The 17,213-nt window shown below is 42.8% G+C and overlaps 1 protein-coding gene across 1 annotated transcript; it reads left to right on the top strand.

Moving 5' to 3' along the window:
* The first annotated feature begins 2,679 nt into the window (after window positions 1-2,679).
* LOC143536674 (CEN-like protein 1) lies at window positions 2,680-4,252 on the top strand. Its single transcript, XM_077030610.1, has 4 exons — window positions 2,680-3,507; window positions 3,597-3,658; window positions 3,773-3,813; window positions 3,897-4,252. The coding sequence occupies exons 1-4, from the start codon at window positions 3,235-3,237 to the stop codon at window positions 4,112-4,114; spliced, it is 594 nt and encodes a 197-aa protein (XP_076886725.1). The 5' UTR covers window positions 2,680-3,234; the 3' UTR covers window positions 4,115-4,252.
* The last annotated feature ends 12,961 nt before the right edge of the window (window positions 4,253-17,213 follow it).

The following is a 17,213-nucleotide window of genomic DNA, read 5'->3' on the forward strand; positions in this document are numbered from 1 at the left end:
CGTCGTGGGAAGAACTACCATTCATAGCGCGCTGCGAGAAGAACTACAATTCTTAGCGCGTCGCGGGAAGAACTACCGTTCTTAGCGCGCTGCGAGAAGAACTACAATTCTTAGCGCGTCGCGGGAAGAACTACCGTTCTTAGCGCGCTGCGAGAAGAACTACAATTCTTAGCGCGCTGCGAGAACAGTTCGCCTCGCGTAGCGCAGGAACAACTGGTCTTCACGCAGGCTTCCTTGTAAGGAGTCTGGCGCGTGGAGCTGCGCAGACAACCTTAGGCGGGAAGAATCAAAGGACAAGCAAAGAGTTAAGAGAAAAGGGGGGGTTCAAGGCTAAAGGGTTAAGCAGAGGGGCGGGACGGCGACAAGAGAGAGAAAGAGACGGGAAGGAAAATATTATTAGTAATATATATATTTTAAATGTCAAGTTTTAAAAGAAAATAATTAAATTTTAAATCATAAAAAGAATCGGATCAGAAAACGGGTACCTGGGTCGGGTCGGATTCGGGCAGATGTCACAACATGCTTGGAGAACGATTAAATGACAAATCACTAAACAACCAGCATATATCTATATAATCTTTTAACGGCTTGCACAATGTTTTTTTTTCTTTTAATCAATTAATGTAGTGTAGGATTATCTTAGTAACGTATCTACGTAATGTTGTGTAGGGATACTTTCAAATGCTGTGCAGTCATAACTAATGTAGGGCATACATACCTAATTTAGTTTAAGAACATTTTTAAATGTTGTGTAGTAATAACGAATGTAGTGTAGACATATCTAATATAGCGTAGGCAAAATAATGTAGTGTAGAAACACTGTCAAACATTGTGTAGTCATAACTAATGTAGTTTAGACATATCGAATGTGGTGTAGACAAAACTAATGTAGTGTAGGCATACTTTCAAATATTGTGTAGGCATAACTAAAACTAATGTTGTGTAGAAATCAGTTTGCTTATACAATATAGTGTAGGCAAAACAAATAAAATGTAGACTTAACTAAATATATTATATATAACTATATGAAAAAGGATCAAATCCATAATACACATAATTTTAATGAAAAAAATTAAAATTATAATAACCATCTAATGAGCATTGATTAGTCATTTAAATTAACCGCTTAACACATTAAAGTTTGGTTTAATGAGGCCTACACCACAATAAACATATCTACCCTTTTTAATTAAATATATGTCATAAATATATGTTTTTAATTACGAATTTGTCATTTTCATTGTAGACCATTGATTAAAAACAATCAATGGTTCTCAGATTCATTTCTCGCACTTCTCGTCATAATATCACTTCTCGCATGATCCTTCCCCTATATATATATATAACTAAAGTATCAGATCTTTTTAGTAAACACTAAATAAAAATAACTGAAATTATGAATTTATTATGGTTTATGATATATTTTGTATTTTGATTTTGTAAAAAATTTTAGCTTGTTGATTTGAGGTTATATTTGGACCTTTTAAATACTTAACTTTAGATCAGCACCCACATAAGAGGAGAATGGGCACTCATAAGTATTACCCATACACCGATCAATCGTATATTACCCCATCCCATTTCTACCATCATGTACACACAAACTACAAATTCATCGGCGACACCTACCCACATGTACCCTAAAACACTTATGTTTTTTGTTTTTTATAATCTAAAATAAATAAAACAATTAAAATTAAAATACGACATATTTGAAAACCGGAAAAATACAATATGACAATTCAAACCAAAAAAAATACAAAAATTTAAACTTTATGATTATTCGGCCAATTATATTGCTCGATGATGATTTTGCCGTGTCTTACTTTTAGGAATGCTCGATGATGTTGTCGCATCTTCCTCTTTGGCTTGCTCGATGAAATCTTTCAAAAATTGTATGCTACTATCGTTTGGAAAAAATTTCGTTATCAGAAACGTTAGGGGGTATGAATATACGAGATTCGTTCGAGAAATTAGTCATTGAGAGTTTGAGTGAACAAAAATTGTGAATGTTTGAGTGAATATAAAAGATGAAAGATTTGAGTGAATAAAATGGTGAAGAATTAGTGGTATTTATATGTAATAATAATAATAATTAATTACACATTTATGTTTTTCAATGGTGATATATTTTTCAAGTCAAAGGTTTGCCTGAATTGTAATTTGGCAGTTTACCCATATAGATAGGGATGGGTTTGCTATGTGGTTTGGAACCTATGAAGTTTACTCTTGCATGTACCCCTTCCCTTCTAAGAGGAAAGAGACATTGATCCTATAAGGGGGAAGAGACACTCATTGGTATTACCCAATCACCGGTTAATCATGTACTGTTATCTTATTTCTACCCTTAATTGCCCACAAACCATAAAATTACAGCACTTACCCACAAGTACCCTAGAACTTTATTAATTCATTTTAATTCTTCAATGGTTAAAAATGAATCAACTTTGTGTGGCAAACATTTGTCATGGAATGAAGCCATGCACCTTACCCACATGAGTATGGGGTGGGATGGTGTTACCATGTGATTTGAAAGCCATGCACCCTACCAATATGGATGGATACCCTGTCCTCTCTAAGCTTAAGCCTTGATTGCATTCCCAAGTGTTCTTAGGTCCCTTAGACAGTTGTCCCTATGATAAAAGGGTTAATTTATTCCGGGTACATTGTATTTGTACCTAATTTGCTCTGTAATATGCTTGTGTCACATGTCGAATACTTTGTTAATTAACTAACAGTTCACCACACTAAAAGAGTCATGCCCTCTTTTTGACTTGTTATATATATTGTGTTTAAGTTTAAAGCAGCCTCCAGATATACAGAAATTGGCACTAATGATGGATGGGAAATATTGGGAACATTCTCTATCTAGAAAACACTTTCTAGCATACCCAAAATGATTGATAAATTTCCTTAAATGCAACGCATAAAAGAAATTCTGCAACATTATAGATTATTCTAAACAAAGAAGTGGAAACTAGGGAAGAAAAAAGCAACCTTTATTCGTCATTTACAATCGATTCTTGAGTAACCAATAAGCTTTAGGCATGTATACTTTCCTAAAATAGAAAGAAGGGTATGATAAAAGAACTTTGAATAGGATCTCTTTTACCAGCAGTTAGAGAGAACTTTCCAAATTTGGCAAAACTTTATGCTGCTGAATCTCTTCAGTCTTTTTAAGACCACCATATTTCTGTCTTTGTTTAATGCATACTTCTTTATAAAAAGGCTCATATGCATCAAATACAACTCATACATTTTCACATAGCTAGTGTCTCAAGAAGTCCATCAATCGGTGTCATCATCATGTCCAGAATGGCTGAACCACTTGCAGTAGGAAGAGTGATAGGAGAGGTGGTGGACAAATTTACACCTAGTGTTAAGTTGAATGTAACCTACAATCTCAATAAGACTGTCTATAATGGACATGAGCTCATGCCGAATCTCATTACCACGAAACCTCGTGTTGATATCGGCGGTGAAGACATGAGATCTGCATATACCCTTGTAATCCTCTTGATCTAAAGTATTCATACATGTTTGTATATATTTATATATGTGTGTGTTAACTTTGTCTAAATTATTTCAACTTGAAGATCATGACTGATCCAGATGTTCCAGGTCCAAGTGATCCTTACTTAAGAGAACATCTCCACTGGTGAGATTATAAGACTATGGTTTACAGTTTTCTTATATGGTTATCATATTATTCAAAGTACCATATAACCATAATTTGATATGAACAAATTTTGGACCTCGTTTAATGTTACAGGATCGTTACAGACATTCCTGGTACCACCAACGCATCTTTTGGTACGTACACTTATTCATATGCATGAACCATGTTGTTTTTCGTTTATGCATTCCATGCATCAACTGAATTGCACATAATGCAGGGAGGGAGATTGTAAGCTATGAGGCACCAAAGCCGGTAATAGGGATTCATCGATATGTGTTCTTACTGTTCAAGCAGAAAACAAGAAAATCGGTGAGTCCACCGACTTCCAGAGACCGGTTCAACACTCGTAGCTTCAGTCAAGAACATGGGTTAGGGTTACCCATTGCTGCGGTATATTTTAATGCTCAAAGAGAAAATGCCGCCCGTCGAAGATGATTACTCATACGTATTGTATTTGAGGTATCTCAAACAATATTCATCGTATGAATTAATGTCTCAATTATTATTATGCATAACGCATATATGCAAACTTCAATAATAAAGAAGAAAGGAAGGGATAATGTAAAATAAGGCAATAAATCCTTGATTTTATGTATGTATCTGATTCACATTTGTAAAATAATGCAATATTCTAGTGATATGTTGGGTTGTTTAAATATATTTCTGTTAACTTATTATATGATAGAGTAAATAACTTGAATTTCAAATTAAGATTGAACATTATAACGGGAGAACTTATATATATACAAGATGACATTAATGTCCAGAATATCACATTCAAATTTGTAGTAGCATAATAATTTACCACGGCATACGAACGTACGCTTGATTCAAAGACGCTCTCTTGTTAGACAAATTCATATCGTGTGTAGGTGTGGACTGTGGGTGTGAATTGAACAGAACAATCTTTTCTTTTCGATTGCATATTACATGTGTCCCAAAAACAATGAGTAAACATGAATCTTGAGGCCACTCTACATGGGTGTGAATTAAAAGAACAATCTTTTTGCAAAGCATAAACAACCTGCACTCTGAAGGATGTCAGATTCAGTTCAAACCTGAAGTGAATGCTAATCTCAGTTGGGCAATTGGACGATTAGGGATATGATGTTTTGTTTGCTGGTGCACAGTAGTACCCGAGAGGAAACTCCACTTTTGAAGAAAGAAAACGTAGGTTCTGTGAATCTCGTATGCAGAAGAATGTTGTACCTAAAGCAAATTTGGAGATTTAGAAAGGACAGACTAGAAAAGCGCTGATGGGTTCAGAAAGCTGAGTAAAAAGTGGAATTGAAGTAGATCGAAGAGTTTCTCAACGACTCCTGTTACAACTCCAGATCCATAGTAGGTCAGAAGAACCAGTAGACCGTCATAGAAACTATCCCTGGTTGATTAATTACTTGCTTATGATGGAGACCAGACCAGAGGATCCCAATAAGCCACCAGAGAATGTTGGAGCAGACAGTGAAAGGGAAGGCGTGGTCAAAGGTTAATTAAGAATACATTTTGGGTTCAGAAAAGGTCACGGGTAATAAGGTGGTGATGGCATATATATGAGTTAAGGGCCGGTGTAGTTTTAACTGGCCTGGCTTCAGGAATATTGATGCAATGGCAAATGGAACTAGTGAAGTGTTAGGTTTCAGTGGTGATCAGTTAAAATTTTGTTTATTAAATTCGGTTCAATAAACGTGACAAATAATAATTAATCATATTAATTAATAATTATACGCAATGGAATATATAATTAATCAGCACCGAAAACTAAACCCGACAGGATCCGGTTACAGACAATACGAGTACGAGTCAAAACAATAAATATATAATTATAAACTAACAATATATTTAAGTTTACCTCGGTTAATAAATAACCGGTTGAGACACCAAAGGCTAACGAAACGAGATAGGTGACACAACGAGATCAACGACCAACGGTGGCTGTGCACGACGGCAACGGCAGCGGTGGTGGTGTATGGCAGCGGCTGTAGGTGGCGGCGGCAGCGGACGAGCGGCGGCAGGCTGGGGACAAGCGGCGAACAGGCAGGGGTGGCACCGGCAGGCGGTGGCGGACATGCGGCGATGCTGGTCAGGCGTTGGCAGTGATGGCGGCAGTGAAGCAGGTGGCCGGCTGTTGGATGGAGGAAGGATGAGATGGACTTGTTATGATTAGTTGTCAGGTTATTAAAACATCATATATTTATATAGCCTCCTATTAGGTTTAACTAATCTCATTAGTTATAAACCTAATGGGCCAACAAGTCCAATTCTTACTCCAAAGTCCGCTCTATGTAATTTTTATCTCATTAAAGTGTCTAACCTGGTTAACTAACTTAAGCGGGTTAATGGTTCGTTACTTCACGGTGTAACTCTCATGGGTCATAACCCGGTTTGCCTATTGACTTACCCGAACAGGTCCATAATTCCAACAGTCTCCCACTTGGACGGTTTCTGGTTAAGTTACTCAATACTGACAGCCAGTGGTACTCTAGCTACACATAACTGTCCCCAACAGGTAATAACATTTTAAATTCATTAACTAAAATAATCTTGGAATACACTATTGCAAGATAACGAATTTATGGTAATCGTTGTCATCTATCCTTTCTGTATAAGACATCAATTGAACAATGAGACATGGATCAGGTTCAATCTCATATGGCGTTCAATCATTATAGTTCTCGATCCGGAATCAAAGTGGTCCAATCAAACACACAGTTAGTTTGGGTGAGGCCTCACACTTTACTAGTTTGAATCAACGAGGGCGCCAAGATGTCTAACTGTTACATATCATGTAAGAGTACAGAATCCCATCTTGAATACATACAACTCCCACTGAACTTCAGATCATTCCCAACCAATGCCTTTATAGCTGGCAGTTACGCGACAGCGGTTGACACTGATCAAAGAATAACCTTTAGTAAACGAAAGTTCTAATATGTATCTCAGGTCTAAGGATACTAAATGAGTATACTAGTATCAAAACATCTTATGACTAAGATCCATGAAGATGATTTGATGCGAGTTATATCCAACGTCATTCATAATGAGGTCTGTGAGTTTGGAATTTAACTCCTTGAGTCCAAAGTTAGAATAGTCTTAATTCAGAGTCATTCCCATGAGTTTGACCGACTACGGATAATTTAGAATACAATATTCACGGATTAAACGTATTAAAACCGAACACAGTTATATTATTCAACATTTTCATTTAACCATTAAATCAAAAGTAAACTTAAAGTATAACTGTTTGAGATGTTCACACATCCAAATACGAAATCAAAACAAACTACTAGCTAATCTAAGACCGATAGCATCTCTGTGATGATCATGCTTGTCCTGAGTCATCGGTTGAACGGGTCAGCTAGGTTTTGATCTGTGTCTTCTTTGCTTATTATGATGTCTCCTCGTTCCAGTATATCTCGTATATAGTGGAACTTACTTAGAATGTGTTTGGCCCTGTGATGAGATCTGAGCTCTTTGGCTTGAGCAATGGCTCATGTGTTATCACGGATTACGTCGATCGGTTTCTGAAAGTTTGGAACCAGATCGAGGTGGGCTATGAATTTCTTCATCCAAGCAGATTGTGAGCGAGAATCATCTCGGTCAGTCTGGAAGTTAGCATCAGTGTAACACCTTACAGTGAGCTCTTCTTCCACTCCTCCAAACACTAAGAACATGTCTTTCGTCCTTTTCAGGTACCTCAGAATGTTCTTCACAGCAGTCCAGTGGGCAATGCCAGAGTTTTGCTGAAAACGACTAGTCATGCTCAGTGCATACGAGACGTCAGGTCTAGTACATAACATAGCATACATGATAGAACCAATCGCTGAAGCATATGGAATCGCTTGCATGTACTTAGTTTCAATGCCTGTTGCCGGAGATTGCGATTTGTTCAACACGGTTCCTTTAGCCATGGGGAGAGCTCCTTTCTTGGAGTTATCCATAGAGAAGCGTGCCATTACTTTGTCTATGTAAGTACTTTGACTCAGCCCTAGAAGCCGCTTAGACCTATGTCGGTAGATCTTAATTCCTAGAATATAAGCAGCATCACAAAGATCTTTCATTGCGAAACAAGAGCCCAACCAGTTCTTAACTTCCTTAAGCATAGGGATGTTGTTTCCAATGATCAGTATATCATCTACATACAGGATGAGGAATGATATAGTGCTCCCACTAGCCTTTCTGTAAACACAAGGCTCATCTTCTGGTGTACAGGGCTTGACGGTGGGGATGAGGGGTTAGAGTAGACCCGAAACATAGCTTGGTCGATACTAAATATAAGTCAAGCCAGGCTAAGAACTAATGACTCATATTCATCCTAGAATCACGAGTAGAGCAAGTGCATCATTATACATAAATATATCATCCGATGAAAAAAAATTAAATGATTAGTGAGTAGTTCTCAGGAAAAAAGACAATGGAAATATATGGGACAAGAATGTGTTAGATGATAATGCAAGATGAAGAACAAATTTGTAAAACTGAGGAAGGGCACAACATTGACCACCTACATCAATGAATTGGGATATTGAACTCGTTCGTCTTTTCGCAAGAGAGGTCATCGAAGTCAAGACTTATCATGACAGTGGCTGCGGAATAAGAAATTCATGAATACATAGATAATGACTAGAAAGCAAAGATAAACCTATTTTGGCATGAGTTCTAACAACTAGTAGGTAAATACTTCGTAACTCAAAGCATTATTCTTTTGTATAATTAGGTAAATTGGATATCATTATAACTGTTTTTTTGGCTATATATTGTTTAAAACATTCTATTTGCAATCATTATGCTAACGAAATTTCTATATATGAGTAAATCCTCGTCCGTTTTTAGTAAAATGTATGAAGAGGTATGTACCCGCCTCAACACCAAGCAAGGCGGGTCAACCCACAAGATAAAGACATTATGAAGGCACAAAGCCAAAACCCAGGCGCATGGCGCATACAAAACATGCTCAGGCATCATATGCTCACGCATCACATATGCTCGCGCGTCACATATGCGCGTGGCGCACCAGCGCGCGGCGCATATCACACGCTCGTGCATATCACACCTGCGCATGAAATATCTGCGCGTGAGAATAAAAAGAAGACTTCGCGCATCCTCAGGATGGGCACATATCACACGTACACATAATCAACCTCGTCCTTATCCAAATCAGGATCAGGGCAACCTTGATTGTGCACGTCAGACAATCTTCCAGAAGGCATCTTTTTAAGGAGTAAGAATATGCTGATGTTGACAGCTGCCAAATGAAAGGTCGACAACTCAGCATGACACATGTGCTACCACATGATTACAACCAACGAGAAAGCGCCAGGTGTCCCAGAGGACACGTGGCGCAGTGCGATTGGAGGAGGCCAACGAGGCTGAGCCCAACCAGTGGAAACCCTAGCACTATAAATACAGCATCAACTCCACTTTGATGACACATTCACACTCAATCATTGACAGTTACAAGCAGTGATATCACATTCAATCATATTGAATTATATTCACTCACAGTCAGTTACAGAAAACACACAGTCACACAATCAAGAGTATTCAGCGATTCAGCAATACTCTTGAGATTCACTGACTCACACATTATTATCTTCTCCACAAAGATACTGATTCTCACGCCGGAGGGTTACCCCAAAGAGGACCCCTCTGTCCCTTTCTGAGGGGTAAGTAACGGCGTTGTTCATTTTGTAGGTGGAAGAACACGGATTCAGAGGAACCATCGGTGAAACAGTTTAATCGTACCCGAGGAAAGTAGATCTGCTACCAGTGAGTAGATCCACGTTTCTTCATTGGCGCCATCCGTGGGACAAACGGCAATCAGATCTAATCCAGATCTACAAAAAAATCAATCACCATGGTTTCTGGAGTTCGTAACGTTGATCAAGCTCTGGAGGATATTGAACGTGAGGGTGTTAACGACGGACAGCAGGTTCTGAGGGTTCCGCGTGATTCTACGCGTACCACCAGCAACCGTCCCTTCGTCACAACCCCTCACGGCCAGACTGAAACTCCTCCAGACGATCACACGTTACAAAATATGGCCGGCGCGAAGCTGAAAGGACCAATGGGTCCAGAAGATGAAGCAAATGATCCGAATGAATGGCTCATAAACGAGCAGCGGCGTCTGATTGAAAAGTACAACGAAATGGTCAAGCAGAAGAAGCTAGCCGACCAAACACAAAGGCAAGCTTTTGATAAGCAGACTACAAAGAGGCCACGCGCGCCGGAAGAGGGACATTCTGTTCACACTGCACACACTGAGTTCAGTGATGAAGAAGTGCATAGCATGAGGAAGACACGGGATACTCATGCAGGAGGCTCACAGCTCCGCGCGCCTGTGAACATGGCGCCTGGAGCCAGAGCAGATCTGGATCTGCACATGCCGTACAGCCCACCGGTCAGAGGGCAAGTAGACGTAACCACGCCCTACAGACCAGCCATCCTGGTAAAACACTCAAAGTTTACTGCGCGTATCGCGCAGGCTCCCATCCAGCACAAGACAAAGATGCCAAGTGGTCTGGGAAAATATGATGGCACAACAGATCCAGATGACTTTTTGCAAGGTTTCTATAACACGGGAAACCTAGAGAGCTGGACGATGCCAACATGGTGTCATATGTTTGCTCGCTGCCTCACGGGCGCCGCGCGGGTATGGTTCGAAAGCTTGCCGACAGGGCAAATTGATGGGTTCGAGGAACTATTAGAAAAGTTCCAAGCCCACTTCGTACAGCAGCGCAGGCACACGCGCGATCCTGATGACATCATGCACTGCATACGCAGGAATGATGAAACGATTGAAGATTACATCACTCGTTTCAATCAGGAATCTCTGGCAATCGGGGGTATAACTGAGCAGCTCCTGCGCGTGGCCTTTATACAGGGCGCGCGCAGTGATCAACTCCGCCGGGCTCTCGTAAGCAAAGATGGTATGCCCACCACGTGGGCCAAGTTAATGGAGGCATCGCGAGTTTTCGCGAGAAATGAGAAACAGATTGCCCAAGACAGGGCAAGAGAAAGAGCGCATCAGGCAGAATCACCGCGCAGCAAAGATAAGAGGGCCAAACAGAACTCTGTCTGGTCCAGGTTGCAGCCAACAAGTTTTTCTTCCGCGGAAAAACAAGCGCAACCAACCTCACCACAGCCCCAAAAAGAAGTTCGTAATCGCGGGGAGGGTGACAAGAGGGAGGGCGGCAGAGATCCTAGCAGACCTCTGCCAAGAATATGGACGCCCCTCACTAAAACACCTTCACAGGTGTTAAGTACTGAGAATGTCCAATTCAAGCCCCCCAAACAACTACACTACAAGGGACCGCAAAACAGTGGCAAATATTGTGAATTTCACAGGTCCCCGGGCCACAACACCGATGCATGCCATCATTTAAAGGATGCGATCGAGAAGGATGTAAAGTCAGGCAGGCTGGCTCACTTGGTAAAAAACCAAAGAATAGAAGATGAGCAACCAGAAGGAGCCTCTGCCAACAAGAAATATAAAAGAATCTGTGTGGCTGAGAGGGGACGACAAGGGCAGACGTCAAAAAAAAGAAGCGCGCAAATCCACGGAGATTGGCGCGAGGAGCAAGTCATCTTCCCAAGAATCAGGGGAGGCCCTTCAATAAGCAGTCCTCTCGTCATCACCACACACATTGCTCATTACGAAGTGTCAAAGGTCCTGGTGGACACTGGAAGCGAATCTGACATTATGTATGAGCAGTGTTTCAGAAAGTTAGACCCGGCAGACCAAGCGCGGCTCGAAATTGTGAACGCACCAATCTGTGGTGTCTCAAATGAAATCATACATCCCCTAGGCCAGATTCAGTTTGAACTAACTATGGGGGATGAGGAACACAAGCGAGCCGAAGTTGTCAACTTCTTGGTCTTGCCCACCACGTCATGCCACAATATGATCCTGGGTAGGGGAACGATTGCCCAATTTAATGCTGTACCGTCGCCAGCGCACGGCGCATTGGGGATCCCTACACCAACAGGCGTAACATTTGTTTACCGCGATCATTTGTGCGCAGTGACAAGCACGCCGCGGGAAGGGAGAATGAAACTTCCAATGGCTGACAATGCGCCAGAGAAGTGGATTTTAAACCCAAAATTCCCAGAGCAAACGGTCACAATTGGCGCTACCATTTCAGACGAAACGAGATTGAGAATGAAAAAGTTGCTCACAAAATACACGTCGGTTTTCGCGTGGCAACACTCCGATATGACGGGAGTCCCGCGAGACTTGGCGCAACATTCTCTTAACACGTTCAAGTCGGTGGAGCCAATTGCTCAGAAAAAGAGAATCATGGGGGATGAAAAGGCGAAGGCCATGAATGAGCAAGTGGAGGACCTGTTGCGCGCAAACATCATCTGCCCGATCCGATACCAGACATGGGTAGCCAATCCTGTGATGGTAAAGAAAACCAACGGGTCGTGGAGAATGTGTATTGACTTCAAGGACCTCAACAAAGCATGTCCGAAAGACTGTTACCCCCTCCCAAACATCGACGCAAAGGTGGACTCCGTGGCGCCATTCAAGCTCAAATGTTTCCTGGATGCCTACAAAGGCTATCACCAGATTCAAATGGCACCACAGGATGAAGACAAGACTGCCTTCAGAACCGACAAGGGTGTTTTTTGTTACACAAAAATGCCCTTTGGTTTAAAGAATGCGGGCGCAACCTATCAGAGACTTATGGATTCGGTTTTCAGTGAACAAATCGGAAGAAATCTAGAAGTCTACGTTGATGATTTGGTGATCAAGAGCAGGGAGGAGAGACAAATGCTCAAAGACATCGAGGAAACTCTTCAGCGCCTAACGGAAGTTAACATGAAGCTCAACCCGAGCAAATGTACTTTCGGCGCAGAAGAGGGGAAATTTCTTGGTGTAATGGTCACTAAGGATGGTTTCAAGGTGAACCCGGAAAAGGTGGAAGCCATCCTTGACATGCCTTCACCATCCACCATGAAAGAGGTTCAGAAGCTGAATGGTAGATTGGTGTCAATCAACAGGTTCCTAGCGAACCACGCCAGCAAATCTACTCCATTCGTTAACACCTTGAGGAACTGTTTGAAGAAGAGCCAATTCAAGTGGACGCCTGAGGCTGAGCAAGCTTTCACTGAGATAAAAGAATGTCTCATAAAGTTGCCAGCGCTCACAGCTCCACTTCCTGGCGAGACCCTTACATTGTACCTGTCAGCTGGAGACCGCGCGATCGGCGCAGTATTATTGGTGGATCGCAAGGGGATACAAACGCCAATATACTATGTGAGTCGGGTGCTCACAGACCCTGAGACGCGCTATTCCATCATGGAAAAGTTAGTTTTGTCACTAACACACGCGTCGCGCAAGCTCCATAGATACTTCAATGGTCATCCTATTGAAGTTCTGATTGGTTACAACATCCAGCAAGTCTTGCGACGCCCCGCGCTCTCCGGAAGACTGACAAAGTGGGCGCTGGAATTAGGTGAACACACGATCACTTATAAGCCCCGTCCAGCGATAAAGGGTCAAGTTTTGGCGGATTTCATCACGGAAATCCCAGAGGGAAAGATTGAAGATGCTCAGCGCGAGGTAGACCCTCCGCGAGCAAATGATGAAGAAGATGTTTGGAGGCTATTCACTGATGGAGCCTCCAACAGCGAAGGGTCCGGCGCAGGCCTCAAACTGGTGGACCCTGATAATCATGAATATACTTATGCTATCAGGTTGGACTTCAAGAGTACCAACAATGAGGCTGAGTATGAAGCCCTGCTGGCTGGTCTGCGCATCGCGCGCAAGTTTGGGGTTAAAAGACTAGAGGCGCATGTTGATTCTTACTTGGTAGCTGCTCAGGTCAACGGCCTATATGACGCCAAGGAGAACACAATGCCTCTGTATCTAGAGCAGGCAAAAAAGCTCGTTGAGCAGTTTGACTTCTTCAGAATCATACACATCTCGCGCAGCGAAAACAAGTCCGCTGACGCGTTGAGTAAAATGGCATCAACTAATTTTGATCACTTTGGCAAAGATGTCAGGGTGGAGGTAATGAGCAGCCCGTCAGTGCAAACGCAATCGGTCCTTGTAATTCATACAACCCCTTCATCCTGGATAACTCCAATAATGGAATTCCTGAAGGAGGGGAAGTTACCGGGCGATCGCGCACAAGCGAGAAAGATAAGACACAAGGCACAGAACTATGAATTACTTGATGGTACATTATATCGGCGCTCTTATCTTGGACCGCTCATGAAGTGCCTGGATGCTGAAGAAGCAACCTATGTGATTAGGGAGATTCATGAAGGAATCTGTGGAATTCACGCTGGTCCGCGCATGGTGGTTGCCAAGGCGATGAGCTCAGGCTACTATTGGCCAGGCATGTACTTGGATGCGCTAAAAGAAATCCAAAAATGCAAGGCATGTCAGAGCTACGTGCCAAACACCATGCGTCCAAAGAACAACTTGATTCCAGTCACCTCCGCATGGCCTTTCCACAAATGGGCCATTGATATTGTGGGGCCCCTGCCGCAAGCGCAAGGGCGAGTGAAATTTTTGGTAGTGGCGATAGACTATTTCACAAAATGGGTTGAGGCCAAGCCACTAGCAAAAATCACAGCTGAGGCGATGAAGCAATTTATCTGGAGCCACATCATTTGCCGTTTTGGCCTTCCCATGGAAATTGTGAGCGACAATGGCAAACAATTCACTGACAGGAAGATATCAAGCTGGCTCAAAGAATTGCACATCAACCAAATCTTCACGTCCGTCTACCACCCTCAGGGGAATGGCCAAGTGGAGCGCGCGAATCAAAGTTTGCTAAATGGGCTGAAAAAAAGGTTGGAGGGAGAATCCCATTCTTGGGTCGAAGAGTTACCTAATGTCCTGTGGGCGCACAGGACATTAAGCAAAACTAGCAATGGCGAATCCCCGTTCAGCCTAACCTATGGGACAGAGGCTATGATCCCAGCAGAAATTGGATGCCCATCCCATAGGGTACTCATTGTGAGCAAAACTGATAACGAGCGCGAAAGAAGATTGGACCTTAACTTGCTTGAAGGGCGCAGAGAAGCGGCTATCATTAATGAAGCCAGATACAAGAAAAAGCTGGAAAAATATTATAATCAGCGCGTTAAAGAGTGCCACTTCAAGAAAAATGATTTTGTCCTTCGAAACAATGAAGCTAGTCGCGCAATACCCCCAGGAAAAATGTCCCCCAATTGGGAGGGACCTTATCAAATTTCAGAAGATTTGGGGAAAGGCGCGTACACTTTAAAAGATTTGAATGGAAAAAAGATACCGCGCGCGTGGAACGCGGCACAACTTAGAAAATGCTTCATGTAAAAAGTTCAAATTTGTAATCAAGGCTTTTAAGCCATCATGAATGATGATTCGCGCTATCTTTCAATATTTGTCGCGCTATCTTTCAATATTTGTTCTATTACCTTTGCATACATGTTTCACACTTCCTTTATTAAATTGGAACAATATGACAACACTATATTGACTTCAAAGCAAAATAAAGCGAAGTAAAACATACATGCGCGAGCCTTAGCTCAAACGCGTTAACGAGTCTTAACTCTAAAACGCCAGGGCCTTAGCCCAAACTTACGAGCCTTAGCTCAAACACGTTAATGAGTCTTAACTCTAAAAACGTCAGGGCCTTAGCCCAAAACAAAGAGCCTTAGCTCAAAACACTCACAAACATCCATCTTACATCCCGCGTAGCCTGATCATAAAAATCCTTAAACACAACTAAGGCAAAGTACATGCCATATCATGTTAAGGTCTCAGGTCGAGGCCGCGCGCGGAATCATAGTGGATATCTGAGTAACACAAGCTGACATGTAATGGCTAAACTCATACTTCCATACCGCGCGACAACGACGCGCGAAAAAGAAATAACGAAAAGTTAGCGCGCATGTCAGCATGAGCAAGATACTGCGAAAACCACATACAAAATAGAACAGAGGTTAAGTGAATAATTTCCTTACAACCTTGTTCTTATTTTAACGTGCAAGCATATCTTATATCTATACAACCAAACATGAAGAGATGAATGGAAATGCGCAAGATGTGAAAAGGAGAGAACAAGTTTCATTCCATTGGATCGAAATTTACAAGTATGATGAGTTACAAATTACAAGTATAAAAAATAAATATACAAAATTTGATGAAGGGCTTCTCAAGTCTCCACGTCGACGTCAGCCGCTTCATCACCCTCATCATCTCCCGCAGCATCTGGCGCGGTCTGCTCCTCATCCCCGAACTGACCATAGTCAAGTTCTTCCTCCTCATTGGAGTCTTCGATCACAACGGTGTCAGGAGCAGATTCTTTCGCCGCGCCAGAGCCGCTGGCAGGGGCAACATCCCCCGCGCCACCATCATCGCCACCAGCCCTCTCGCAATCATCAAGCAACTTCTTTAGCGGGCCGAGGTCGGGCTGGTCAGTAAGCGCAGCTATCTGTAAATCATTAGAAAAGTAATGAGTACAAAACACTTAGAAAAGTTAGTCAAGTAAAACTCATTAAGATCAAGGTACCTGCATAAGGATGGGGATGGGAGTATTCATATACTTTTCCCCCACCGCGGCCATGTCCGCGCAGGCCGCATCGCTCTTGTAAGGGTACTCGGATGGGTTCTTCCTCAACATGCCATACTCATACCCATCCGTAAACCCTTCAGCTCGGCCCACCAAACGCGCGGCGGCATTGCAGTCCATCACAAGGGCTTGAAACTCGGCGGAATATTTCATCGCCAAAGCGCAGCGAGCCATGCCCTGTGACACCAGCCATTGGCGATCCTGCGCGAGGCCAGCAACAGACGTCTCGAGGGCAGGAACCTGAGAGTTTAATAACTCAACAGTTTCCTTAGTCTTTTTTAGTTCCTCCTTATCAGACGCTGCTGCCGCCATAATTTTTTCTTTCTCCGCCTGCGCAGCACCAAGTGCTTCCTGGCTAGACGCCGCCGTCGCCAAGGCCTCATCTCTATCGGCCTGCGCGGCCGCCAAATCCCTCTTCAGGCGCGCAACCTCGCTCTCCAGTGATGATTTCTCAGTGATACTCTGGACGATAGCTTGGTCACGCGCCTCGGCCTGCTGTTCCAAGACACGCACTCTGCGCGCGTACTTGGCAACTTCGGCCTCCGCCAACTGCTGCTTCTCCCGCGCAGCTTGGAGCTCATGCCCGCGCTTGATGTATGCGGTGTTGGCACTTGCTCGGTTTTCACTGAGCTCCGCCTGGAGTTTCTCAGCTCGCGCGCGAGCATCAGACAGGTTCCAGGCGGCCACCTTAGCCTCTCGCTGGGCTTCCACAAGAGCGTCGCGAACTTTAATATAATCACGACGAAGCTCTTGGGAAGCAGCGAAGAAAGCCGACCCAGCGAAAACATGGTCGTTCAGCAAGTCCGCGCGGGTGCGCTCCTCCTGATACCTCCTTTCAGTAGGAGGCACGGCATGAGCCCAGAAGTCCTCGCATACGCCCATGAATTGAAAGGAACTCTCTTCATTAATATTCCATCTCGGGCGGTAAACGTGGTCACCTTCCTGCAAAACACAAGAAAAGTTCT

The sequence above is a fragment of the Bidens hawaiensis genome, unplaced genomic scaffold (genome assembly GCF_021521415.1).
Source record: "Bidens hawaiensis isolate Kalapana, Puna unplaced genomic scaffold, B.hawaiensis_p1.1 tig00010894_1, whole genome shotgun sequence".
NCBI lineage: Eukaryota > Viridiplantae > Streptophyta > Magnoliopsida > Asterales > Asteraceae > Bidens > Bidens hawaiensis.

Bases quoted from the DNA above. Each gene is read 5' to 3' on its own strand.
- LOC143536674 (XM_077030610.1), top strand. From the start codon at position 3,235: ATGCATCAAATACAACTCATACATTTTCACATAGCTAGTGTCTCAAGA. The intron at 3,508-3,596 runs GTAATCCTCTTG...TTCAACTTGAAG, and splicing joins TGAGATCTGCATATACCCTT to ATCATGACTGATCCAGATGT. The intron at 3,659-3,772 runs GTGAGATTATAA...TTAATGTTACAG, and splicing joins TTAAGAGAACATCTCCACTG to GATCGTTACAGACATTCCTG.